This window comes from Tamandua tetradactyla, chromosome 1 (genome assembly GCF_023851605.1).
Source record: "Tamandua tetradactyla isolate mTamTet1 chromosome 1, mTamTet1.pri, whole genome shotgun sequence".
NCBI classification, from domain to species: Eukaryota; Metazoa; Chordata; class Mammalia; order Pilosa; family Myrmecophagidae; genus Tamandua; species Tamandua tetradactyla.
In genome coordinates, this window is record NC_135327.1 from 173,490,853 (window position 1) to 173,518,472 (window position 27,620).

At 40.5% G+C, this 27,620-nt stretch overlaps 1 protein-coding gene across 1 annotated transcript in view; it reads right to left on the minus strand.

The window, feature by feature from the left end:
* Positions 1 to 1,934: 1,934 nt before the first annotated feature.
* PODXL (podocalyxin like) overlaps positions 1,935 to 27,620 on the minus strand; it is a 64,104-nt gene continuing 38,418 nt past the window's right edge. Inside the window, exons 2-9 of the mRNA XM_077158956.1 lie at positions 13,191 to 13,787; positions 11,829 to 12,046; positions 11,454 to 11,519; positions 10,826 to 10,891; positions 7,763 to 7,910; positions 7,431 to 7,492; positions 7,031 to 7,198; positions 1,935 to 5,965 (exon numbers count right to left, since the gene is read on the minus strand). Coding sequence (XP_077015071.1) covers positions 5,768 to 5,965; positions 7,031 to 7,198; positions 7,431 to 7,492; positions 7,763 to 7,910; positions 10,826 to 10,891; positions 11,454 to 11,519; positions 11,829 to 12,046; positions 13,191 to 13,787 — 1,523 coding nt within the window. The 3' untranslated portion in view covers positions 1,935 to 5,767. The remainder of the gene's footprint in view (positions 5,966 to 7,030; positions 7,199 to 7,430; positions 7,493 to 7,762; positions 7,911 to 10,825; positions 10,892 to 11,453; positions 11,520 to 11,828; positions 12,047 to 13,190; positions 13,788 to 27,620) is intronic.

The following is a 27,620-nucleotide window of genomic DNA, read 5'->3' on the forward strand; positions in this document are numbered from 1 at the left end:
CCTGTCTTTTCTGAGACTGTCTTTTGTCCACAGTTTGTGTTTCTGCTTGGCCTCAGGAATCTGAGGAATATCTCCATTTACAGGAATTCACATGCCCCCTCTACTCCCTATGAAACGGATTTTCTTCCCTTCCTGGGTCCTGTGTTATATTTGAAGCAGATGATCCTTTGCCACAGGCCTCTTTTATTTCCTTTTTTACACTGCCTTAGTGGACTGCAAGCTGCTTCTATGTGCAGAGCAGGTTCTGGGAGGATAAGCCCCAAGAAGTGTCCTGGTTCAGTACTTCAGTGTTGCCACCCAACAGATTGGCACCAATTTACAGGCCCATTCCACACTGTGCTGAGAAAAGGGTGAGGGAGGGCCAGCAAGGCGGCCAAGAACTCCTTTTAAAGCTGTATTTTCTTGATTCAGCATTCAACCAGTTACTGCAATCCTATTTAAGTGTTTTCTGGACTTTTGAAGAAGTTTTGTCTATGCCAGTGTTTAAATTTTTGTTGTTGATTGTTCTGTGGGGAACCAAGAACCCTGTAGCATCTTACTCGGCCATCTTTTCTGCCAAGCTCTCCGTTGATATTTTAATCTATAAAATACCAAGGTCTTTGAAAAACGCTATCTCAGTATTTATCACTAGTGTTAATTATTGCAACCAGTCCTATTCTTTACTTTTTTCCCCTTAGGGTAAAGGATAAATACCTGGTTTGGGAGGGTTCATATAGGTTGGGGGAAGTTATGAGTGACAAGGGGGCATAACAGATTAAAAATTACAACTGAGGATGCCTCTTGTTTGGCCCAGCAGGAAGCAAGGTGAATGATCTATTTAGGAAGAGAGTGGCATTTTAGGTCTAATTTGTGGCCAGCAATAAACTGTCATTCTCTCCTTAGAACAGTGTGCCTTGAACATGGCCAGGGTTCCTAGTGCTTATAACACCTTTCTGTATCCTTGGCACCCTTTTAAAGTTAACCTCAAAATTCTGTCCTAATTCTAGCCTACTTTTCAGGAGTTAACTGTCTTTCAGAACTCCTATATGGAAGGTCTATCATATAGCAGTAGTTGCATTATAGAAATGTTTTTTATTGTTGTTGGAACTCACACATTAATGAGAATGTAGAACTGAAATGAGATGTGGATGAGTCCTAGTATCATCATTTAAATAGCTGTGTAATCTGAAACAGATTATATAATCTCTATACCTAACATTCCTATTGGTAGAAAGGTAAAATTCCTAAATAAGATATGTAAAAATATTTTGAAAGCTGTAAAATGCTAGGTAAATAGAAAAGATCAATAGCAAGTATGAATGTGGACTAACTTTTTCCTTTTGCAAATTGGGAATGATGGTTTTTCCTTGGAGTGAGAACAGTAGATGCAGATAATACTACCAGAGGAGATAAAGAGAAGTTATTCCTTTCCTGAACCTCCAACTTCACTGTATCTCTACATAAGGAACAGGCAGAGGCCTCTTGTGACAAGTTAGCAGATCCTTTTATGGGCAAAACCAGGGCCAGAAAAGAATCTCTATTTTTCATATTTGTATGTTTATTTTGTCTCTAAGCCTATTTTTCATGCCTGATCATGGTTTAGCAGCCTTCTTGGGCTCTTTGGTAGTAGGTAATTTAAAATTGTATCTGAGGCAGAACTAGACAAAAGGAAAAAGGTGAAACATTTATAAAATGTTATCATGGGGGGAAATAATCTCTGTGATCACTAGAACAGCCTAAGAGAATTTGGAGAACGAGCATCGTGTTGCCCCTTTTGTGTTCTTTCTTCCCTCCTCCTATTTTCTACTCTCTGTACCTGCATAGTTCAACAGGCCTAACTATGACCCACAAGTGCTACATTCATTGGAGTGTACAATAACCTCACTTGTGTCAATGATAATCCTCAAACATTAAGAACGTAAGCCAAATACTTGGGAAAATAGTATGGCTTGAACTAGTTTACATAAAAGCACTTTAATTGACAGTATACAATTTTCCAAAATATATTTCATAAGAAAACACAATAATTAACTAGTCTTTACAAACAAGTTATTCAGTAAATTCCAGTGTACTTCAGACTCCTGTCCACTAAGACACATGCTCCCCCAGTCTCTTGGGCAAACTGTGTTCAACATTCATTAATAACAAAAAGACCCACATAAATAGCAATCCTCTGGTTTCACTCAGTGTTGGGTTTTCAGGAAACTGAGTGAACCAGCTAATGACAATTTACAAAAGTATGCCACTGCTTTACTCTCATTCTTCCCCCATCTTGTTCCCTTTGATCCTTTGCTCTGTGAATAGAAATTTCATATGTAAAAACTCATTCATGAACTGTTTCTTAGCAGAAACAATTGTTCATTTAAGTGTTAAACTCAGAATAAGTGTAGAATACCAGTGGGATCCCTAATTTTTTCCTATGTCCTCACTAGCCTTGCCAAAAGATAATATCTGGGGAGGGAAGTCAAACCTTTGTGTCATTGTAGTGCCTCTGAGTAGCAGTCCTTAATTCACTGATTTTGTCTGAGGTACGCAGCATTGAACTGGAAGTCTGCAAACTCATGTTTTAATCTTGTTTCTGCCACTAAGCAACGATATGATTTTGTCACTTCATCTTTCTGGGCTTCAGTTTTTTTATTTGTGAAAAAAGATTAGCTTCAATGTCTAAAATCCTCTCCCTATGACTTTCTGACCAGTGCATATTGACTCCATCTCTCACTGTTATATTGCAGAATTTTCTGGGGAGGGGGCAAAGGTCATTATTTAGAAATTTAAAAAGCCGGATCTATAAGACAAACTGCCTCATCAGCCTGTCTTGTTATATTTTTCATTAAAAATACATACAAAAACTGTTGTTTCTAGTAAGACATGTACATTCCTGTTCAAAAAAAAAAAGTTTAGACACTTAGCTAACAAATATTTTTCAGTGTTTTCAAAGTATATTCACTTAAAGCATTGCAGTGTGGATTAACATGTGGCTGTTGTTATTTACATTATCAAAATATGTATATATATATATATATCAGTTTGAACTTGGTTTTCAAAGTCTCTCCTGTATATTGTTAAAAGGATAATGCTTAAGAAATGGCTTAAACTTTCTTCTAGCTTTCTTCAAAATGGGGAAAAATAATCTTGTATCTAGATTAAACCCGTATTCTGTTTTATGATGCAAAGAATTTTCTGTACCTCCTTCATAAGCATTGCTGCTTGTCTCCTTACTCACCTGACAGCATGCTTTCATCCCATCATCAAATTCATCTCTTCTGGCCTTGTTAATGCAGATTAGAGAAACCATAGTTGGCCAATGAATTAAAGAGTTCATAATCTCTCTTTGGCTCAAGTTATTTAAAGTCATGCTGAGCTCCTGGTGTTCCTCTTACCACTTCTCAACCACAGAATTAAACACCATCTAGAACCCAGAAAGGATGTGGCAAGATGACCTTTACAGATGCATGGCTGTATGAGGTTTTAACATAGATGTCATAGTGGCAAGAACAAACCAGGGCAGGGTATTGAATTCTGACACAGCTCTAAAAGGGTAGAGTAACACAGTTTCGCTACAAAAAATGAAGGAAATTCTGATCAGTCCATGGCTTCTCGAAGTTCCATATGGACAGAACACTGTATCCTCATTCCTCTTGACCAGGCATATTTTTAACTCTAGTCCTTCCCAGTTATCACCTCTCCCTGATTAGAGGGTCTTGGATTACAGCCTTTGATCAATCTACAGAAGCATATTTACTGTCTGTCTAAAATCCTGCTGGTGAAATGTGACCCAGAATCAACAATGACCTAGTAGACAAACTCACTGGGCAGAGAGAACAAAATGCTGGACCAGAAGGAAAGAAATCCCTTTCTAGGCCTAACAAGATTTCCTCTATTTTCCTCCAAACTGGCATTATTTTCCATCCTCCCCAACCTCCAAATGCTAGAGAATGAGGACAAATACTTTTGGATCTTTGTTAACCTAGCATCTCTAAGTCTTGGGAAACTCCCTGGGGGCCCTATTTGAACCCCTGCCTTTTCCTTTCCCCTAGCATATCAAATGGCCACAGCCTGAAGAAGGAATTAGGCAGCTAGGAAGGGATATAGATTCCCTTATGCAGTTCTCCTTTCTTCCTACTTGGTCCCAGTGAATTTATACCTGGAAACCCAGAGATGATCCAGGACAACAGAGACCATGGCCAAAATTCAATACTTCATGTAGGATTCTTCCTCAAAAAAATCAGATACAAGCTTTACTATGTCCAGTCCTCAGGAGCTTTCTCTGTGGCAGCTGAACCAAGTATCTCAGATGAGCTAACTCAAAAACCCCATAAGGAGGAATAGACATAGTTTTATGTTTCCCTGAGACACCACCAGAAACTACAGGAAAACTGCAACAGCCACACTAAGAATAAAGAGAAGAGGAAACGGCAAGGCCTAGCTCAATAGTGAAATACTGTAAAATTACTGAAAAAAACAGCCAGTCAATCACCCGGGCTACACCCTGTGCACCTTAAAATGTACTGCACATTTGGGGCCTTTCCTACTCAGTAGCACAGGAGAATCAGAATCAGTGACATTAGCTAACTAATTGTCTCCCAACAACTTGAGCTTTGGCCTTTGGCAGTGAAGAGCTAAATTTAAAAACAAACACACAACAAAATTCTCAGCAACTTGACAAGTCCCTGAGTTTCCTATGAAATAGAGAGTAAAGCTGATCCTTCCTAATTTCAACTGATTGTCTATTAAGACGTATCTCTGTTCACTAGGGGCCCCAGAAAAGGTCTGTCCTATAATTACTTCTCTTTTATGCTTGTTCTCCAGAGGATTCCCTAACTTGGTTCTTCACCCCAATTGGCTGAGTAGTGAATAGCAAAATAGGACACCTTACCCTTAGTAGCTACTGCTAGTCCTTAGTAGGAATTGGAGGCCAAAGAAATTCTGGTGGAACCTTCTCAAAGAGTGCTTTGGGTGATGGGCCAGGATCAAGGCTTAAGGCCCCCAAGCTGCCAAGAGGGAGGCCTTCCTGAGACAAAGAGCTTCCCCTTCTTTTTTCATCTATAGATGGGTCCCTTAAGTGGACCTAGTTCATACCAGGAGTCTTGTGTGGGTTAAGTCCCAATCTCACTAAACAAATACAAAGAAATGGGATAAGGGGTTCAAGGTCATGAATGACCTGTGTCTCAGAGACCCTGGGACGGAGTGGTAATAAAAATTGAGTGAAGAAAGGGATAAGAAGAACACTGTGGCAGAAAAGGCTAGGGTAGAAGATAGAAGATTTGGGACCTATACTTTCAAATAATCAGATCCCCCTGAAATAAGATCAAGCCCTCTTCTCCTTTCCATCCTATCTACTATTGGTTCAAGGGCAACTATGGAGAGAGGATAAACAAAGAAGTGCAGTGTGATGGAAATCAGTACTGAACTGAATGAAGGTATCTTTGTCCTCACTCTGGCTCTATCACCAAGTGGCTGTTTAACCTTACCCTCTTTAGGCCTCAGTAATCTCATCTATAAAATGAATGCATTCTGCTAGTTGATCTCAAAAGTCTTTCAAAATGCAGCAGCACTTTGTTCAGGCACTAAAGGGTCACTTTGCAAGAGGAATCTAGACAGAATGTGATTTGCTCAGCTTGAAAAGGGAAAAATTAAGGCCCGGTAGGGATGGGGAGGAAACCAGAATCCACCCTCCCTCTTCTCTTTCCCTCCTCATAGGAAGGAATTTTCCTCCCCTGTCCAAATGGCACTTCAGGTGGTTCAGTCTAGAGCTCTGTTGTGCTGTCAGAGGCAGCCAGAGGCTGGATTAGAGATGTGTGTCTTCCTCCTCATCTAGGTCATCCTTGCTCAGGTTGTCCAGCGGGACGATCCAGCTGTCCCCCAGCTCCCCATTGAGGTTGACCACCTTCTTCTCTTGCATCTCTGATGAGGTCTCCATCACTTCCAGTGTTGGATTGTCATGGTAACCATTCTCCACCGTCTGCAGCTCCTCTGTTAGTCGTTGCTAGAGTGGGATCATGGCCCAGGGAGAAAAGGTCATTTTTGAGGGATAGTTGCCTTAATACAGCACATGTGCTCTTCAGCCCCAATTTGGCTAACACGATCACTTACTATTCACACACGGAGGCTGGCTCCTTCTGGTGGCAATTCTGGCTACTGACCTGCCTCAGGGCTAATTTGAGACAGACTTGCTCGGCATCCTAAAATTACCAACTGACCTCACCTTTACCCTGGTGAGGAATCTGTGAAGTCAGTGGAGATGGACTTTGTTCTCCAGAGTCTGCTAAACTTTTTCCTCTTTCTTCTGTTCCTTCCCCCAAATCCTTATTCTTCAAACACCCACCTCAACCCATCATAATAAATTGGGAAGGACTGTAAGAAAATGACCTCAGGCTGGGTGACTGGAGGATCTCTCTAAGTCTGAGTGATGGATATTAGGGATCCCTATAGCCATCTCCAGATAGGGGCTGTCTCTCTCTTTTTATCTGAGATAGTTGGTCTTAAACATGGATTACATACTAGAGTCACCTGGGAAGCTCTTAACACTCATACTGATCCAGAGAATCTGTTTCAGTTGGTGTGTGGGAAGGCTAGGCATGGGAATTATTTTTAAAGCTTCCCTCAATGTGCAGCCAGGTTTGGGAACCACAGATCTGGGAGGAACAGTAATGATGGAAATTCTAGTAAGGGATTTATATCCTTACTGGAATCGATATATGCCATTTATATAAAAAAAATTCCTCAGTACAGTTCTGCAAGGAAGATATCCCTATAATGCAGCTGAGAAACCTGAAGCTTAAAGAGATTATGACTTAGTCAACTTCACACAGATAATAGGACAGAGCAAGAGCTCTTTCTGCCTCCACAACCCACACTGTTTCCTTCCACCATGTCGCCTCTACAGTTTTCCACAGAAGTGGTTGGCTGTCTACATGGGATTGTCTCTACCAGTCAGAGACGTGGCCACTCACTTCCTTCTTTTGTGAAGAAAAAATGGGAATAATGGGGTGAGAGTGCATCTATCTGGTGGACTGGACTGCTTCCCTGGCTAGAAGAAGGAGGGACTCACCTGATCCTTCCTCTGGGACAGGCGCTGGTGGCAGCAGCCATAAAGGGCTGCAACAAGGAGCAAGAAGGAGGCCATGCAGACAATAGTGATGATGAGGGGCATGCTAAACCGGTCCTCAGCTTCTTCTGGTGGTCCCTGATCTCCAAACTGCATGTTACTGATTCCCGCCTGGCCAGGAAGGAAAAAAAGTTATGTGGCAGAAAATAGGTTCTGGGTCACTCTGTCTCGGAATTCCCCTCTACTTATAAGCTCTGCTGCCTGGGGTTTGGCAGGGTAGATTTTCCAACACCCTGATGTCCCCTCTCTTATCCTCCTGCCTTCTATATCAGAAGGGTTTGGGGGACTTCCCAGGAAGAGGTTCCTGACCCAGTCTGTCCCAACATGGGAAGAGCCCACTTACCTCTTTTAGATCATCCCATTTGATCTTCAGCAATTCATAGACATCCCTGGGAAGGAGAATGGCTGTGGAGAGCAAGGAGAGAGGCCACCTCAATGCTGTGGTTCAGAGTGATGTGATAGGGGATGGAGTTTGGGTCTCAAGAGGAGAATATACTGAATCTCGGAGTCTCCTGGGGAACAAGAGGCCAGCCTGGGTGGTCCTGGTAGGAGGAGGGACTTGACAATTCTTCAGGAACTGACGGAGGACCCACCCTGAACAACATGGCTCCTGACCACCACCCCCTGCCCTATTCCCAGCCCACATATGCTTCAGTCCCATTGCCCTCAACTCACTCTGGACAGTGATTTCTTTGACTATCACGGCCTGGCTTTCTGGAACAGGTGCCAACCGTATGTGGCACTGATCTTGAGCTGGATTGAAGGTGACTTTTGCTGCTTGACACAGAACTGTGACCAGTTTGTCATCCGGAGGGTCCTCTGCCTATTATGGGAAGATCACAGGTGATTCCTCAGGAATCGTGACAGCAGCCTAGTCTTGTGGGGCTGCCCTTCTGAGCTAGATTTAAGAGAATGCTATTATCCTGCTTGAACCTAGCCCCCTCTCCTGCCTCAACTGGTGTCATTCCCAGTCCTTTCAGGAATCACCAGTTACCTGCTATTCTCCTAGGCCAGTTCCTGCTGCTCTCCCTCGTTCTGTTCTCTCCCCCCATTCTCCTCACCCTGTTTATCTCGTCAGTAGTTGAGTAATACTTTTCACCCTAGTGCCCCTTATCTCCCTCAAAGCTCTCTGAGGATCAGGAATTAATGCTCTTTAATCCTTTCTCGCCCAGAAAGGGCTAAAGGAGGCACTGCACAACAACCCCAGACCCATGCATGTGGGGAAGACTCCAATTCTCTCCGAACCTACCATTGGCCACCCGCCTCTGATGCCCAGGAGGGAAGTTCACAGCTGTCAGCTCAGGGTTGTCTATTCTTAAGTTGAAATGCACGTACTCCTTTCCTCAACCAAGACTATGAAATCATGAGCAGATTGACAGGGAGAAATGCAAGGCTCACTAGATAAGGGAATATGAGGGTTATCTCGAAAAAAGACCTTTTATATCTCTAAGCAAAAAGAACATGGTTGACAGGTTTTAGGGCAGAGGATGAGGAAGCAAAATGTGGGTAGCTTTTACCCAGTCCTGCTGTCATCTTGAGGCACCCATAGCTGCTATTTCTCTGAACTTACTTTGGAATAGGGATGAGATGAGAACTCTTGGTATGGTTTACCTCAAGACTCTACAAACTATCCTGTGGGTTTCTACCTGGAATTACCTTAGGTTTAATAATCTACCTACCCTGACACCAAGAAGGGACTCAGATCTTTCCATTTTCCTTTTCTAGCAATGGGAAAAAAAAAAAACACTTCTCACAACCAACTATCCACCTGCCAAATTTTAGTACCTGAGTACCTGAGTAAAGGCTAAGGAAGCATCTTACTCTCCATAGGACGATACCAAAGTGATTTCTGCTGTGTCCAATAAGCCCAGCCCCAAAGAACACTGTTTCCTTTAAAAATTCTGATCTACATGGCATTAACAATAACTCCGGACCAAATGGGGGAAAAGAAGTATAACAAATAAGGTATCAGTGGCTGAGAGAGTTCAAATAGAGTCAAGAAGATACTCTGGAGGTCACTTTCATAAGCTTCAGTTAGACACTGCTACCTATCATAGCTCCCCAAACCCTGACAAAACCATTCCTACCAATCCTAAAGAACACCTAGGGCATTCTGTAAGATCCTACAAAGGTTCCATGCACTAGAGTAACTTTCCAGAAACGTACAACCTCCAGATGGATCCTTAGACCAGATATGTCCTGCAATGCAGAGGAGCCAGCCTCTCTAGAACATAGCTAGTTCCATCCCCCTACTCCACATTATCAGCAGCGCTTTTCAACATGAAAAAGTTAGAATGGGCATAGCCTAAATACCCCTTAAGAGAGGGAGAAAAATCAAGTTAATGGTGGAGTTATACAGAGAAGGGTAGGTTTAAGAAATGAGTATGAGTGCTGAAAGTATACTGATATTTCTTTTAATCCCCAGTTTCTGGGGACAGCTAAGAGTAAAAACCTAAAAATATGGCATTGTAACCCATACCAAACTCTGAAATCTGTTCTGCAACTAATGGTTGTGATGTGCTTGGAAATTTCTTGCTTTTCTGTATATATGTTATTTTTCACAAAAATGAAAAAAGAAGTTGATTGTGATGATAAAATAATATTTTTATTTTAATTTTTAAAAATGTTATAAGCAACTGAAGAATACATAAATAATTATATTGGCCTGAACTAATAAAATAGATCTATAAAGAATGCACAGTAGAAAATAAACATACAAATTTTCTTTTTCATCAAAAAACAAAGCATACTCTGGTCTAAATGTGTGCCTTTGTAAAGTTCACTTGGAAAATTCCAGCAAAATGAACACTCAAAAGAAAATAATTACAGAAAATACAAACAGCATTAAATTGGTGTAAGCCTGAGTTCACCATCCTACGGAAACTACGTTTTGTTCTAACTCCTGATGGTGATTGTAAAAATAAGTATTGACCAGGAGAGGGCAGCATTGAGCCATCCATCGCCTGTACTCACAGGGCTCAGTAATTATTTACTGTGCACCCTCCGAATAAAGTCCTTAATCCCAGGGATTAAACAGTCTAAAGGCTGCTACACATACCATTATGCCCTTTCATATAAATATATTCACACAAATCCTGACACCCTCCCCTACACACACATCCCCACCACCAAAGAACAACTGTTGTCAATGGTTCCCTTATGCTCGAGGGCTCTTACTCGGCAGTACCAGGGCCCTATTATCTCCTGTCCTGGTGTCTCATCAGGTTAGAGGGAGATTCTCTCTAAACTGTTCTTTTGAGGTTGTCAGATAATACATGGGTCAGGAAACAGAACTATAGACTATTAGAATAGGAAGAGTTGGGTAGACTAAGCTTCTTGTTTTCACTTGAGGCTTCTCAAGCCTCAAAAGGTTGATTTACCAAAATCACCCCTGTGTTAGAGGCAAGCAGAAATTAGAATAAGGGTCTCCCAACTCCCAGACGAGCTGTGAATTGTTACACAGTGAAAGCCGAGAAGAGCTGAGTACTTCTTCTGGCCCTGCCACGGTCCTGTGACTGTGTCTTTAATTAGGGAAATCTGACCTTCAATTTTCACTCTATAGCATGGGCAGGGGTCCTCTTCCTACTGGGAAGAAGCAAGAATGGGTAAAACCACACACTTCTCACTTCCTTTATGGAGGGAACACTTCATTCTTCCCCATACCTTCCTTAACCCTGCTGCAAAGCTGCATTTGGGGGCTGGAGCTGAGGGAGGGGCTGGGATTCAGTGAGCACTCACACAGAGGGCGGTTTTCGTGAGGTTCAGGACGAGCATCTTCTCATCTGGCCTTTGTGGAGTCTCACACTGGAAGAAGCCATCAGAATAAAGGTTCAATTTGAACCTGACAGGTTCTTATCTTTGACTCTTCCCTTCTCCTGGGAGAAAGGAAGACGTCTGTGGGAAACTGTGGGTAAGGTTGGGCCAAGTTGCAAAGCCAGGTATGTCACTGGCTGCCTAGGACAGAGTCAAGCAAAACCAGGGAGAGAGAGTAGCAGATGGACAGCTGCTCTGAACAACCCTTGCCAAGGGCCCTGGGCTGGAGGGACGTATAGAAGTGCCCTGCCAGGAGCCCCTATCTCAGGCTGGGCTCTCTAATTTGTACCACCGTTGCTGGAATTACCCGCTTATTCCCAAGAGCTGTGAGTGTGTCTTTAATTAGGGAAGTCTGACCTTCAGTTTTCACTCTATAGCATGGGCAGGGGTCCTCTTCCTACTGGAAAGAAGCAAGGATGGGTAAAACCACACACTTCTCACTTCCTTTATGGAGGGAACACTTCATTCTTCCCCATACCTTCCTTAACCCTGCTGCAAAGCTGCATTTGGGGGCTGCAGCTGAGGGAGGGGTTGGGATTCAGTGAGCACTCACACAGAGGGCGGTTTTCGTGAGGTTCAGGACGAGCATCTTCTCATCTGGCCTTTGTGGAGTCTCACACTGGAAGAAGCCATCAGAATAAAGGTTCAATTTGAACCTGACAGGTTCTGACTCTTCCCTTCTCCTGGGAGAAAGGGAGACGTCTGTGGGAAACTGTGGGTAAGGTTGGGCAAGTTGCAAAGCCAGGTATGTCACTGGCTGCCTAGGACAGAGTCAAGCAAAGCCAGGGAGAGAGAGTAAGCAGATGGACAGCTGCTCTGAACAACCCTTGCCAAGGGCCCTGGGCTGGAGGGACGTATAGAAGCGCTCTGCCAGGAGCCCCTATCTCAGGCTGGGCTCTCTAATTTGTACCACCGTTGCTGGAATTACCCGCTTATTCCCAAGAGCTCGGGTTGGAGATTTGTTGGAGCCTTGTGGGGCAGTTGAGGCAGACTCAGTGCTGAGGCTCACTGGTCCTCTGACAGGAGGTGTGGACACGGGTCCTGATGAAGTGCCTCTAGGCTGCGGTGTCGTGGAAGCAGAGGTCCCGGTGAAGGCTGGAATCTCACTGGAGTTCTGTCCATTTCTTTCTAAAGTAGTCGATGGTGCTGTAATTAGGAAAATAAAGGTTATATGAAAAGATGAACGGCACCCTTGGGAGAAAAGGACAGTCTTTTTTTGTTCTCATAGTTTCTCAGTTTCTTTGTTCTTATGCACCATTTAGACCACAAGCTGAAATAAGCAGGCTATGAGGAAAAAGAGGCAGAACTGATGAAGTCAGTTCCTGAAATATATGACAGGATGGGTCAGACTGGATGAGCCGTCTGAGAACACAGCACAGGAAGTAACAATAGTAACAACAACAATGAACAGTAGCGATCGCTACACTGAGCACTTAATTCCCAGTCTGTGCCAGGGACTGTGCTAAGTGCTTTAAACGTAACCTTAAATCCTCACAAAACCATCAGGGTTGTTCTGATTGGCTCTAGTTTATAGACCAGGAAACTGAGGCTCAGTGATTTGTCCAAGATCACATGCCAACAACTGGCAGAGCAAGGATCTGAATCCAGATTTATCCAACTCAGAGTCCATGGCCTTTCCGCAGTCTGCTGCCATCTTCTTCTGGTGAGTAATGCGCTAACTTTAGTATGCATCAGAATTACTTGGGGAGTCTTTTAAAATACAATTTCTCAGGTTCACGCCCAGAAATTCTGACTTACTAGTTCTGAGCTGTCTGAACTGAGCTATACTCTTGAATCTTGAAGCTCACGATCCATCAACAAGTTTTGAAATTAATTTACTGGATAAGACCAGCACTTAAAAAAAAAATGAAAAGAAGGAAAGAAGGGAGGGAGGGAGATGGAATACAATAGAAAATATCAGGGTATATCACATGTATTAAGTATCAGTCCTGTTTAGTGAAATTTTTCTTTCAGTTATGTTTTACACGTACATTGTGTGTGTGTCCTGGATCATGATGTGAAACAAAACTGTGTTTCTTATTGCGGGTTGCAAGGCAACTTTGAGAAACACTTTTGTAGGGTACCTATAATATCCCACCACCACAAACACCCAGCCTTACCTATGAATATATATCTTAAATTGGGCAGGCAAAAACCCTGATCTCTCATCAGAATACACAACAATGCTGCCCTCTGCTCATCATTGATATGGGAAACAGTATTTCAATGAAGCATTTAAAGTTTCTTCCTGCTTAGGGGTGGGCTGGGGTGGGGGAAAGACATTACTTACTTAGTATGGTAGGTATCCCCTGAGATATGAAGGTAGAACTGGCCTCCATGCTTGTAGCAGTTGTATTCTGCTCTTCAGAAGAGCTCCCTTGGTGCTCTGGAGAAACATGGCTCCCAGTTGACTGGTGAGGGTTTGAAGACGTGGATAAGGAAGGAGCGGGGGTTGTTTCTGAGGTATCAACCAGAGCTGGAGGCTGAGATGTCACCTGAGTTGCTTCTTTAGGGGTCACAGAGTTTGTGGAAACGTTGTGGCTACTGTTGTCTTCAGATTTACCTGCATCTTTAATTTCATTTTGGCCAGTTGTGGTTTCAGACTTAGCTGTGCTGGTGGGTTGTGATGTAGTCATGGCTGAATTCTTACTCTCCTTTGAGCCATCAGTGGAGGTAGGAGGGTTGCTTGTGACTAATTTCTCATCTTTCTCATTTGTTCTTTGCTGGACTGGAGCTGAAGTCACTATGGGGTTATGGGATCTTGCAGAAATGCTTTGGTTGCCTGGGTTTAAAGTTGTGCCTCTGGGATCAATGTTTGTGCTTGGCTTGGCTGAGGGTGTAAGTGTTCCTGTGGTAGTAGGAGATCGATCTGAAGTAGGCTGGCCTTCTGTTTACAAAGACAACATAGAGTCACATTAGGGCATTAGCTGGAAGTTTTTTTCACCTCACTTCTCCAACTCTTTCCCAGGATTCAGAAGTCTTGGTCCCATCCCTTGCATTTGGCTTGCCCAAGGCATGGGTCCTTGATACTCCCAGATGTTTCTGGGATTCAAGAAATCTCTAGGAGGGAGGCTGAGAATGGAGCATAGAAGGTAAAGGGAGATTTTACTGAAATGAGAGACTAGATGGGCTAAAAGTAGCCTGTAGTATATTTTCTGCCCTTCCTAGCCTGCCCTATGCACATCCCCTTCAAATTTTTTAATGTGCCACCACAGAACCCGGCCACTGAGATCACTGCTGCCACTTGATCCCCAGCTCCCAGGCACATGACATTGCAGAAGATTCAACAAATGAATACTCATTGAACTACCGGACCTGTTCTGTGCATAAGCAAGAGAGACATGGGCCATGCCCTCATGGAAGTGATAATCCAGAAGGATAAACTGAAATCCAGAAGGGGAAAGTGAAAAGAAGCAAATAATTATTTAAGCACAATTGTGAGAAGTGCTAAGGAAGAAAAGTACAGGATGCTTTGGATGTTACTTAACCTTGGCAGGGGGTCAGGGAGTGAAGGCCTTTTATTCATTTATTCAACAAAATATTTACTGAGGGAACAGTTCTGTGGTGGGCACCAGATCTGGCCCAAAGGATACAATGGTGAACAAGACAGATACAATCCATTACCTCCTAGAAGGGGAGGCAGACTTTACACAAGTGAACAGAACAATTAAATGTCAAAGTATAGTAAATTTTATGAAAGAAATGAACAGGAAATGATTAGAGAAAAAGCATCTTTTAAGAAATGATTAGATAGAGGTAAGAAAGGCATTTCTGAGTTGACACTTAAGCTAAGACTTAAAGGATAAGAAGGAAACAGCTGTGTGAATAATGGGCGGAAAAGGGTACAGATTGAAGGACAGAACCTTCAAAGACCCCAAAGTAGGAAAAGGAACTAAAAATGAGTTTAGTGAGTGAGGGGGAAAGTACCAGGGCTCAGAAAATGCAAAGCCTTATAGATAAAGTGACAGTAATTTATTATCCAACCAGACATTTTTGACAATAAGTATGTCTTTTAAGAGATCCTCCTCTTAAGACATATCCTGGGTAACTCAAGACATAAGAGCACCCTCCTTATAGGCCAAAGCAAAGTTTCTGGATTTCATTCTAAGAGGCAAAGAAACCACTGAAGGCCTTAAATCAAGGAAGTTTTATAGGGTGATTTACAAAGAAATTCATGCTTGCTATTTTGTGGAATACAGTTGAAAGGGAGAGAATGTAGAACTGGGAAGACAAGTGAAATGGATCCTTACTGTAGCATCAATCCCACTACAAATTTGAGCATGCTTTTACTGCTACTGCCGTCAGAGTTCTTCCTTGTCTATTGCCTCTTTACTCACTAGCTGGGATGGGCCATAGCAGTCACTGTACTAAGTGATTGACACTTACTAAGATAATGATACTAGCAGGCAATAAAAGGAGACTAGAGGGAGTGCAAGGGTAGTTCAGTGACAGAATTCTCGCCTGCCATGCGGGAGACACCCGGGTTCAATTCCCGGTCCGTGCACTTCCCAAAAAACAAACAACAAAAACAAGCAATACAAAAAAATTCAACAAATGATGCTGCAATAATGGGATACTCACATGGAAAAATAATGAAATGTGACCCCACCATACAGCATACAAAAAAAAAAAAAGAGAGAGAGAGAGAGACTAGATGCCAGACCGTATTTTAGGGATAAAATAAACGACCTGCTGATGTTGTAAGTAGGGGAAGGGGAAAATCTAGGATGATTCCTGTTTTCTGTCTTGAGCAGAAGGGAAAGAGTGGTGGGAAGGAGTGTAATGGACCTTTGCCATTCTTTGAAGCCAATCAAGCACCTATACCATTTTTGAATGTTTGGGGGAACTCCTCACCCAATAAGACTTGATGGCGGCAGAATTTGCCTCCTCATCACAGAGGCTGAAAATGCCAGACATTTGCTTTTCTAGACTCCCTTGCAACTAGAGCACAAGAATGTGAATAAGCTGCTATGACCCATCCCAGCTAGTGAGTAAAGAGGCAGTAGACGAGGAAGAACTCCGAGGGCAGTAGCAGTAAAAGCATGCTCAAATTTGTAGTGGGGTTGATGCTACAGTAAGGATTCAGTGCTGAAGCTGAAGTACCTACCTGGTGCTAAGCATTGGTGGACAGTGCTGGCTTCTTTGAAACACTTCAAGAGCCTGACTTGGGTGATATTAAAAGAAGCACTAAATGTAGTCTTCAGCAAGCCCAGCTATTCCATAAGCTAGATATATCCCAGTATCCTTCACAGACACATGCACACACACACACACACACACACACACACACACACACACACACACATTTTGCTACTGAGATGCAGAAATGTCTATCAGGAGTGGCTGCAGGTAAAGGACTTCAGCAATTAGTTAACGAGCTTGCTAAAGGCAGTTGAAATTCTACAAGCATTAAGGGATAGGACTCTGGTATCCTATGGCACCTTGTGCAATCTTGAGAAGAAACATTCACATTATCATCAATCATCTAGAATAAAGTGCCCAGGAAGTGACTGTGGGAGGCTAAGAGGCTCCTGTCATACAGGACTATGAAAGGCACACAGACCAGAATGTGTTTAAATCAGTAAAATGTTATGGTTTTTTGTCTTAGTAGGTCATAAAATAATGATGTCTCTTATAATTGATGGAGTCATAGTATCTTTTTTATTAAATATGCTGATGGGATTATCAGCATGTTTGAGAAACAGGGATCTAAGGGACGGAGTAGGTTCGTTGCTTCTGTTGGTTTTGTGTAACTTCAAACAGGGTTTCTCAACCTCTGCACTACTGCCATTTTGGACTGGACAGTTTTTTTTGGGGGGGGGGGCTGTCCTGTGCATTGTAGGATTTTTAGCAATGTCCCTTTGCTCTACCCAACTAGATACCAGTAACACATCCACACTTCCCCTTTGTGAAAACTCAAAACATCTCCAGGTGTTGCCAAATGTCCCCACTGGGGAAGGGAGAGCAAAATCACACCCAGTGAGAACTACAGTTTTAGAGAAAGAGAAGAGCACATTTCAATTTGCAAATCCTTTTACGAAGGCACAGACCGAAACTAAAGACTTTACAGACTACACTAAATGAAACTTTTTATTTACAGCTAAAGGGCTGAGAAGGTCAAAAGACAAACTTTGGTTTGGTTCCATGAGTTGCCAAATTACAGTGTCAGTTTAATTTGCCATCTCACCAGGTCTCTTAGTGAGAATTGGAGCCTTGAGAATTGGAATGGTGACATACAGGAGGGTGCGGATGAATCAGGGTACCTCTCCCAACCCCAAACCTCGATCTTCAATGAAACTCACTTGCCAGTAGACTCAACAATTGTTATCCTGTCTGATACAGTTCCACTTTGCTTGAAGACTCTAATAACCTCACTTGAACTCACTGGAACAGAAAGTCCTATCTCCTCATTATCCCCACCACTTTTCATTTTCTCCAAACATAAAACAATTCCAGTATGCCCCAGGAGGACAAATACAAACCCAGATCCAGGAGAAGGTGTATACACCAAAAATACCTTCAAAAAACTTAGCAAATATATATAGTTATAAGAGGAGGCTAGAGCAAAGAGGAACAATCATAATTTTGTATTAGGCTGATTTTATCAATTTGGGTATGTATACCAAAGAGTTTAGATTCAATGTGCTGGCTCAAGAGCTAGGAGTAGTTACAATTGTCTGTTGCTTGACTGAAACCTGGTGAATACTGGATATAGAGGTCAAGCTCAAATCTGACCACTGAATTCCTAGACTCTTGAATACTGCTTTGTTCTACTGATCAGAGTGGAAAGTTTGTGAATGTCAGGTAAGTCCTGACCTGGGTCCTCTTCTTTATCTGCCTAGGAGCAACTAAATTTCTAACTTTGGTAACCATAAGTAATTAAGTGCTAACAGATGCATCTAACCATTGAGTTGAACATGCCCAGCAGCTTTCCATTATCAAAATGAAGCGCACATACAGTTCCTGCTTGAGCAGTTCCTAAAGAAAGAGACATAAAAATTGCATGAGCAACGTGGCTCACACCCTAACATTCATATTCCTGCCACATAACCACCTTTCCCTCACCTCATCTGTGGTCTCAAAAAGTTAGTTCCCTCTGATCAGTTGAGAGTTCCCTAGGATCAGCTGACTGAGTGGAAAAGTCAAGTCTGTTTACATATGATTTTGGATAAGATGCTGGTGACAGCCAGAAGTAGACTGCTATGGGATAACAGCCCTATTTAGAGGCAACACTGAAGAATATTATAGAAAGAAAAGTTTTCCAAAGGGAAGGACTTTGAATAGCACATTCATAAGTCAATTTTTTTGAAGGAAAGCAACACTGAGGTGAGGAATGGATTCACGGGCAATAGCTAATGCTTTTTAAAAAAACTATCAGAAACTTGGAAAGAACAAGAATAGAGGACAAGTGCAAGGAAGTTTAGGAAGATGCATGGGGATGGACAAGATAAATTTGGAGTATGAGAATGTCTTTTCACTATGGAATAGATGGTTCTCAATAATCAGGTGGACAAGATAAGCTTTTGTGGATCTCACCTAGTGATTGCTTTATGGGTTCAGGAATAAGTGGCCAAGGTGTAGGCAGGCAGCTAGAACAGACACATTCTGGGTATGAATATGCTTTATCAGTTGCCATGCTTCTGTCAGCATCACAATTCACGCCCTTATAGAATGCCTTATACACAATCATGATGTTCCACAAACATGGCATTTCACCAAGGAACTCACACTAAGGCAGAAGAAGCAGTACATGAACCTTTTAAGATTTACTCATCTTACCATGAATCTTGTATTATAAGGCTGCTTCTCCCACAACCAAGATTTCTGGTTTAGAAATCAAAAAGTGAAAATAAGGATAGCTTTTCTCACTACCTCAGAATTTATGACTTTTGGCCCAGTAACTGATTTCTCCTTGTTGAGAAGTCTTAGTACCCAAAAGAATGCTTCTTCTAGGGGGCACGACAATGTTTCCACTGTGTTGGAAGATGAAATACCACATAGGCTTCTGGGATTCCTCTAACTACTGGGTAACAGATAAAAAAAATTATTGCTGGTTACAATATCAGTTGAAAGATTGATCCTGACTATCTAAAGGCAATCGAGTAGCCACTACATAATGAAGCTGGGAGGAATACACCCAAGAGCTTACCTATGGTGATTCCTAAGACACTTATATCCAGTCATTTAAGTAAACAGAAGATATCTTACTGACAGTATCCCTAAAGACTCAGATGTCTCAGGAACAAAACCCAGTAAGGGCTTGATCGTGGAATAAGTGGTATCTTTATCAGACCCGTTCAGGAGAAGAGCACTATTTCTGATTTCACAGCAGCTCCAAGCCTGATTCTTTAACTCTCTCAGTGATTTTATTAGAATCTTACTATCTTTAAGAAAGACACACACATGCACATTTTTATTCACACACCATACCCTACTATCATTCTTTTAAATAACTTCACTTTCCTCTTAAATCAGAAAACTTGTTTTCTAATGTCTGAAACTAAAAACCCTGGCTTTTATAATGGAATAAGTGGGGGCAAGGGAACAAAATAAAGATTTTTCATAATACAATGTGAAGTTTGAGATGTCTGTGAGATCTCCAACTAGAGATGTTAACTATGAAGCCGGATATATGAATCTGGAATTTAGAGAAGTCTAGGCTGGAAGTTTAATTTGGGGAGTCATCAATATGAATATGATACAATCATCTGTGAGAATGAGGGAGAATTCTTAAGGAGAATACAATGTAAGAAGAGATGTGAACGCAACATTGAGCCCTGAAAAACCCAGATAATAGAGGCTGGGGATAGAAGAGTAGGAGAAATCAGCAAAATAAGTAGCCAGTGAGGTAGGAGGATCAGCAGGAGAGAGAATGTCACAAAGCCAAGGAGCTGTCTTTACAGTTTTCAGAAGCAATGCAGATAGGGTCAATCATCCAGCTGAAAAAAATGACCAGATAACATTATTTTATTCTCAAAAATATTTTATTGAATACATCATGAGCTGGCAAGGAAAATTAAGTCAAGGTGGGAAGCTAGGGAGTTAAATGAAGCAATGAAGTTGGCTTTCACATTGAGGGCAATGACCAAGCTAAGTGATCTTGAGGTTTACTATTTGTGATTCCTGGGGGACAGTGACAGAGCTCAAGGATCAGTCTGTCATGCTCCCAGCCACCTAGGAAAAGAAAATGCAAATCTCCTCTGGAAGAACCACTTTCATCTCTAGTCTTGAGGAATTTCTACAGGAAAAACTTTGCAAAGAAAACAAGGGACTTAGAGGCAACACTCATTAAACTCAGTGAAACTAGGCACCATGAACTAAAGCCAGTAGAATGAAATCCTGCAAGATTTCACATATTGGAATTATCAGATATAGAACATAAAATATGTATATTTAATGTATTCCAAGAAGTAAAATAGCTGATTGAAAATGAGGAAGGGGCAAGCATATTTGTAAAAGAACCATAAGAAATTTTGAGAAATGAAAATGTCATATAATAATGGAAATTAAATTCTCAGTAAAGCTGTTTAACAGTAGATGAGACAGAGCTGAAGAAAGCATTAATGATTATCTACAATGTACCACACTGTGACAAAGAGATTAAAAAATACAAAGATCCATGAGGCAGTCATTGAAAAGTTTTAATGTATATCTAATTGGAGTTTCACAAGAAGAAAGAAAGGAGAGAATGGTTCAAAGGCAATGTAAGAGCTAATTGTTGAAACCTTTCCACAATTCATGAAATATATGAATCTACATACCTTAATCAGAATAAAAAGAAATACATCCCATAGACATAACTTAGTGAAACTGTAAACACTAAGGACAAGATCTTTAAATAGCCATACAGAAAATATAATACTCTCAATGGAAAATAATTGGAGTTACAAATAACACCTTAACAAGGTAGAAGACTGTAGAATTAGTATCTTTATGGTGTTAACAAAACAACTGTCCACTGTAAATTTTTTTTCAGAAAATATCTTTCAGGATCTAGAGTATAACAGATATTTTCAAACAAACAAATATAAAGAGAGTTGGTCCTAAGTAGAAACTCATGAGAGGAAATTCTAAAAGATAAAAGATATATTTTAGGTAGAAGAATGTGACCACAGACGGAAAGTCTGAGATGCAGAAGGAATAAAAATCAAAGAGAGTGGTAAATTACTAGGTAAGCAAAAACTGTTAACAATATTAAACAATGATATAGTTGAGGTTAAACAAGATAGAATTTTAAAAACATCAATAATTAAATATAAGCCTAGAGGAGTGAACAGCAGCTAAGGTCATTCTTTGTTCTGTAGGAAAATTAAAATATTGATTAACTTTAGACTGTGACATTTTAAATTTCATATTAATATTTATAGGTTGACTGCTAAAAGAATAGAAATAAAGTACATGACATCCAAACTAGTAGAGGAAAAATATGAAAGAAAAACTAAAACAATGCCAAAAAAAGCAAAAAATTATGGAAATAAACTACGGAAAACTGAGTCAAAATAGAACAAAATAAGATTGTAGACATAATTATCATAATTACAGTAAAGGCAGATGGAATAAACGTTGCAGAGAAAAATTATCAATTAACAGACTGAATTATTTTAAAAGTAGCTATATGCTGTTTACGAGAGACACATTTAAGCCAAAAGAGTACAAAAAGGTCAAAAGTAAAGGAGTGAAAGATATGCAAGAAAATTACTAATCCCAAAAAAGACAATATTGCTATACATAATATCAGCAAAATGGACTTTATGGCAAAAATGGATTCTGGTGATGAAGACTATCACTACAGAGTCATAAAACTATCAATTCATCAAGAAGCTATAACAGTTAGAAGTGTGTATACTTTTAATAATATACTCCAAAGTAGATAAAACACAATCGCAACTATAAGAAGAAACAAACAAACCACCGTTATAATGAGTTTTTAAACATCTGCCTAAGAAACTGAGAGATCACTCACACAGTCAGTAAGGATATAAAAGATTTAAACACATTAACAAGCTTGCACTGATGAAAACAAAAAATTCATCCAATAGCTTGTAAAAACTGTAACAATTTACTACATACTGGACCTTAAAGCAAATCTCAACAAATTCCTATGGAGAAGTTTTATATATTCATATTCTCTGATCAGTGTAGTTGAGTTAGGAAGGAATTTAAAAAAAATGGACACCAGATCATTTGTTTAGAGTTTGAGAAATACATTTCTAAATAGTTCCAAGTCACAAGTTTATATCTAAATAGGAAATACTAACCTGTTATAGCACACAATGGAATACTAGGGAGGTATTTAAAGAAAAAAAAGAAACGCTTTTAGGATACAATGTTGAATGAAGAACACCAGGTACAGAAGAGTACACTGATAATTTTTGTGTAAGGCGGAAAAATATTTGCATTTTCTGGAAAATATGCACAACAAATTAATACAAATTGTTATCTGTACAGGCCAGGTGTTTGATAATGGTATACAGAGCAAGGTTGAAAGCAGTACTTCTCAGTGTATTTTGTGTATTATTATGATTTCTGAACAAGAATGTATTGCTCATCCAAAAAAATAAAATAGAAACTAAGGTTCTCGGGTGTCAAAGCAAAAAGCATAGTGGAAATCTTAAAATATTCAGAAAAGAGTAACTAACCTACATATAAGAACTTAGGAAGGGAAGACAGCCCAAATATTCATTAACTGATGGTACATCCATACAATGAAATATTATTCGGTCATAAAAAAGAATGAAGTACTTAAGTCATGCTACAACATGGATGAACTTTGAAAACATTAAACTAAGTGAAAGAAGTGAGAGCCAAAGGCCCCCTATTGTATCATTCCATTTATATGACATGTCCAGAATAGGCAAATCCATAGCGACAGGAAGTAGATTAGTAATTGCTGAAAACCAGAAGGAGGAAAATGAGAAGTGACTGCTAATGGATACAAGGTTTCTTCTCGCAGTGATGGAAATGTTCTGGAATTAGATGGTGCTGAGAGTTAGCACAAGTTTGTAAATATATTTAAAACCACTGAATTGTATACTTTAAAAGGGTGAATAGTATATGAATTGTAGTCAATATAAAAAAACTTATGGAATGCAGTTAAAGTATTATTTATGGTCTTAAATGCCTTTATTAGGGAATAGTCTGAAAAATAATGATCTAATCTTCCATTTTACATATCTGAGAGAAAGAATAACAAAATAAAGATGAAGAAATGAAATAATAAAAGTAAAAGCTAGAATCAATGAAATAGAAACCAAAATGTAATAACAGATATCAAGAGTCAAAAATCAATGCTTTGAAAATATTCTGTAAAAATATTCTGTAAAGTGCTAGGAAGTAAATATTTAGGGCTTTAAAGGCCACATGCAATCTGTCACTTATTCTTTGTTTTACACAAAACAACTCTTTTTGTTGTTTTGACAACTATTTTAAAATATTAAAAACATTCTTAGTGTGAGGGCCATACAGGAACAGGTTGGGGACCAGATTTGATTTGCAGGCTATAATTTGCCCCTTGTTCTAACTCATAAAGTAATAGCAGCTCAATGTCAAATATACTAATATAACAGAACACATCACTGTGATTTTTTAGGCTATGCAAAATCTTTTGTTGTTGTTGTTGTTATTACCAGAGACCTTTATTTCATCATTTGGTTTTTTTGTTTGTTTGTTTTTTCTTTTTTTATTAATTTTTAAATTTTTTTAAAAATATAACAAACACAAACATTCTTAACTTATGATCATTCTGTTCTACATATATTTTCAGTAATTCACAATATCATCACACAGTTGCATATTCATCATCGTGATCATTTCTTAGAACATTTGCATCAATTCAGAAAAAGAAATAAAAAGACAACAGAAAAAAATTCATATATACCATCCCCTTACCCCTCCCTTTCATTCATCACTAGCATTTCAATCTAAATTTATTTTAACATTTGTTTCCCTATTATTTACTTTTATTCCATATGTTTTACTTATCTGTTGATAATGTAGATAAAAGGAGCATCAGATACAAAGTTTTCACAATCACAGAGTCACACTGTGAAAGCTATCATTACACAATCATTTTAAGAAACATGGCTACTGGAACACAACTCTACATTTTCAGGCAGTTCCCTCCAGCCTCTCCATTACATCTTGACTAACAAGGTGATATCTATTTAATGTGTAAGAATAACCTCCACGATAACCTCTCGACTCTGTTTGGAATCTCTCAGCCATTGACACTTTATTTTGTCTCATTTCACTCTTCCCCCTTTTGGTCGAGAAGGTTTTATCAATCCCCTGATGCCGAGTCTCAGCTCATTCTAGTTGTCTCAATCCCTTGATGCTGAGTCTCAGCTCATTCTAGGATTTCTGTCCCACCTTGTCAGGAAGGTCCACACCCCTGGGAGTCATGTCCCATGTAGACAGGGGGAAGACAGTGAGTTTGCTTGTTGTGTTGGCTGAAGAGAGATCACATCTGAGCAACAAAAGAGGTTCTCTTGCAACGTACCGTTCCAGCCGAGAGAGAAACTGTGACTGTTCGCCATGTGCCTTCTCACTTGAGAGAGAAACCCTGAACTTCATTAGCCTTCTTGAACCAAGCCGTTCCAGACTTCCGGAGAAGATGGGGGCTTAGTAAGACACGCGGGTCTTAGTTCCTCCTCCAGAACAGCTACTAAAGAAATAGAAACGGTACAGAACAGCTCCCGGAGCCACGAATTTGAGACCAAAAAGACAGCGTACCCCATTGTGGAACGGCTGAACCGGCAGGGAGAATCCGCTGCGGTGAGATACCCGAGGGGCGCGTGCTTCCCCAGGCCGGGGCGGCTAGCGGCCGGAGTCCCTCCCTCCCTCCTTCCAGGCCGGCTGGGAGAATTGGATAGGAGGTCCTCCAAGCCACACAGGCCGGCGAACGGGGTCCCTTCCACACACGTGGCTTCCCAGTCTGGCTGGGAATGTTGGATCGGCACTCCCCCAAGCCGCAGCAACCGGCGCCCAACGCCACACATGGCTTCCCGGGCCGGCTGGGAGATTTGACCGGCACTCCCCCAAGCTGTGGACGCCGGCGCCCCCCCCCCAAGTGTGGACTCCCGGGCCGGCTGGGAGGTTTGAATCGGAACTCCCCCAAGCTGCTTCGGCTGGCGACCCTCCCCCAAAGCAAGAGTTTTCCAAAGTTAAAGGAGCCACAGCATCTTTTACTGGTGGAACTGCAGACAGACGAGCGCCACGAGTGTCACATACTGGGCAGGATAAGAAAAACAGAGCCCAGAGATTTCACAGGAAAATCTTTCAACCTGCTGGGTCCCACACCCAGGGAAATCTGATTAAATGCCCAGATGCCAGCAGAAAATAACGGATCACGCTAGGAAAATTGAAGATATGGCCCAGTCAAAGGAACAAACCAATAGTTCAAATGAGATACAGGAGCTGAGACAACTAATTCTGAATATACGAACAGAAATGGAAAACCTCTTCAAAAACCAAATCAATAAATTGAGGGAGGACATGAAGAAGACATGGGCTGAACAAAAAGAAGAAATAGAAAGTCTGAAAAAACAAATCACAGAACTTATGAGATTGAAGGACAAAGTAGAAAAGATGGAAAAAACAATGGATACCTACAATGGTAGATTTAAAGAGACAGAAGATAGAATTAGTGAACTGGAGGATGGAACATCTGAATTCCAAAAAGAAACAGAAACCATACGGAAAAGAATGGAAAAATTTGAGCAGGGGATCAGGGAACTAAATGATAATACGAAGCGCACAAATATACGTGTTGTGGGTGTCCCAGAAGGAGAAGAGAAGGGAAAAGGAGGAGAAAAACTAATGGAAAATTATCACTGAAAATTTCCCAACTCTTATGAAAGACCTAAAATTACAGATCCAAGAAGTGCAGCGCACCCCAAAGAGAATAGACCCAAATAGGCGTTCTCCAAGACACTTACTAGTTAGAATGTCAGAGGTCAAAGAGAAAGAGAGGATCTTGAAAGCAGCAAGAGAAAAGCAATCCATCACATACAAGGGAAACCCAATAAGACTATGTGTAGATTTCTCAGCAGAAACCATGGAAGCTAGAAGACAGTGGGATGATATATTTAAATTACTAAAAGAGAAAAACTGCCAACCAAGACTCCTATATCCAGCAAAATTGTCCTTCAAAAATGAGGGAGAAATTAAAACATTCTCAGACAAAAAGTCACTGAGAGAATTTGTGACCAAGAGACCAGCTCTGCAAGAAATACTAAAGGGAGCACTAGAGTCAGATACGAAAAGACAGAAGAGAGAGGTATGGAGAAGAGTGTAGAAAGAAGGAAAATCAGATATGATATATATAATACAAAAGGCAAAATGGTAGAGGAAAATATTATCCAAACAGTAATAACACTAAAGGTTAATGGACTGAATTCCCCAATCAAAAGACATAGACTGGCAGAATGGATTAAAAAACAGGATCCTTCTACATGCTGTCTACAGGAAACACATCTTAGACTCAAAGATAAACATAGGTTGAAAGTGAAAGGTTGGGAAAAGATATTTCATGCAAATAACAACCAGAAAAGAGCAGGAGTAGCTATACTAATATCCAACAAATTAGACTTCAAATGTAAAACAGTTAAAAGAGACAAAGAAGGACACTATCTACTAATAAAAGGAACAATTAAACGAGAAGACATAACAATTATAAATATTTATGCACCGAACCAGAATGCCCCAAAATACGTGAGGAATACACTGCAAACACTGAAAAGGGAAATAGACACATATACCATAATAGTTGGAGACTTCAATTCACCACTCTCATCAATGGACAGAACATCTAGACAGAGGATCAATAAAGAAACAGAGAATATTACAATAAATGAGCTAGACTTAACAGACATATATAGGACATTACATCCTACGACAGCAGGATACAGCTTTTTCTCAAGTGCTCATGGATCATTCTCAAAGACAGACCATATGCTGGGTCACAAAGCAAGTCTTAACAAATTTAAAAAGATTGAAATCATACACAACACTTTCTTGAATCATAAAGGAATGAAGTTGGAAATCAATAATAGGCGGAGTGCCAGAAAATTCACAAATACGTGGAGGCTCAACAACACACTCTTAAACAAATGGGTCAAGGAAGAAATTGCAAGAGAAATTAGTAAATATCTCGAGGTGAATGAAAACGAAAACACAACATATCAAAACCTATGGGACACAGCAAAGGCAGTGCTAAGAGGGAAATTTATTGCCCTAAATACCTATATCAGAAAAGAAGAAAAGGCAAAAATGCAGGAATTAACTGTCCACTTGGAAGAACTGGAGAAAGAACAGCAAACTAACCCCAAAGCAAGCAAAAGGAAAGAAATAACAAAGATTAGAGCAGAAATAAATGAAATTGAAAACATGAAAACAATAGAGAAAATCAATAAGACCAGAAGTTGGTTCTATGAGAAAATCAATAAGATTGATAGGCCCTTAGCAAGATTGACAAAAAGAAGAAGAGAGAGGACGCAAATAAATAAGATCAGAAATGGAAGAGGTGACATAACCACTGACCTCACAGAAATAAAGGAGGTAATAACAGGATACTATGAACAACTTTACGCTAATAAATACAACAATTTAGAGGAAATGGACGGTTTCCTGGAAAGGCATGAACAACCAACTTTGACTCCAGAAGAAATAGATGACCTCAACAAACCAATCACAAGTAAAGAAATTGAATCAGTCATTCAAA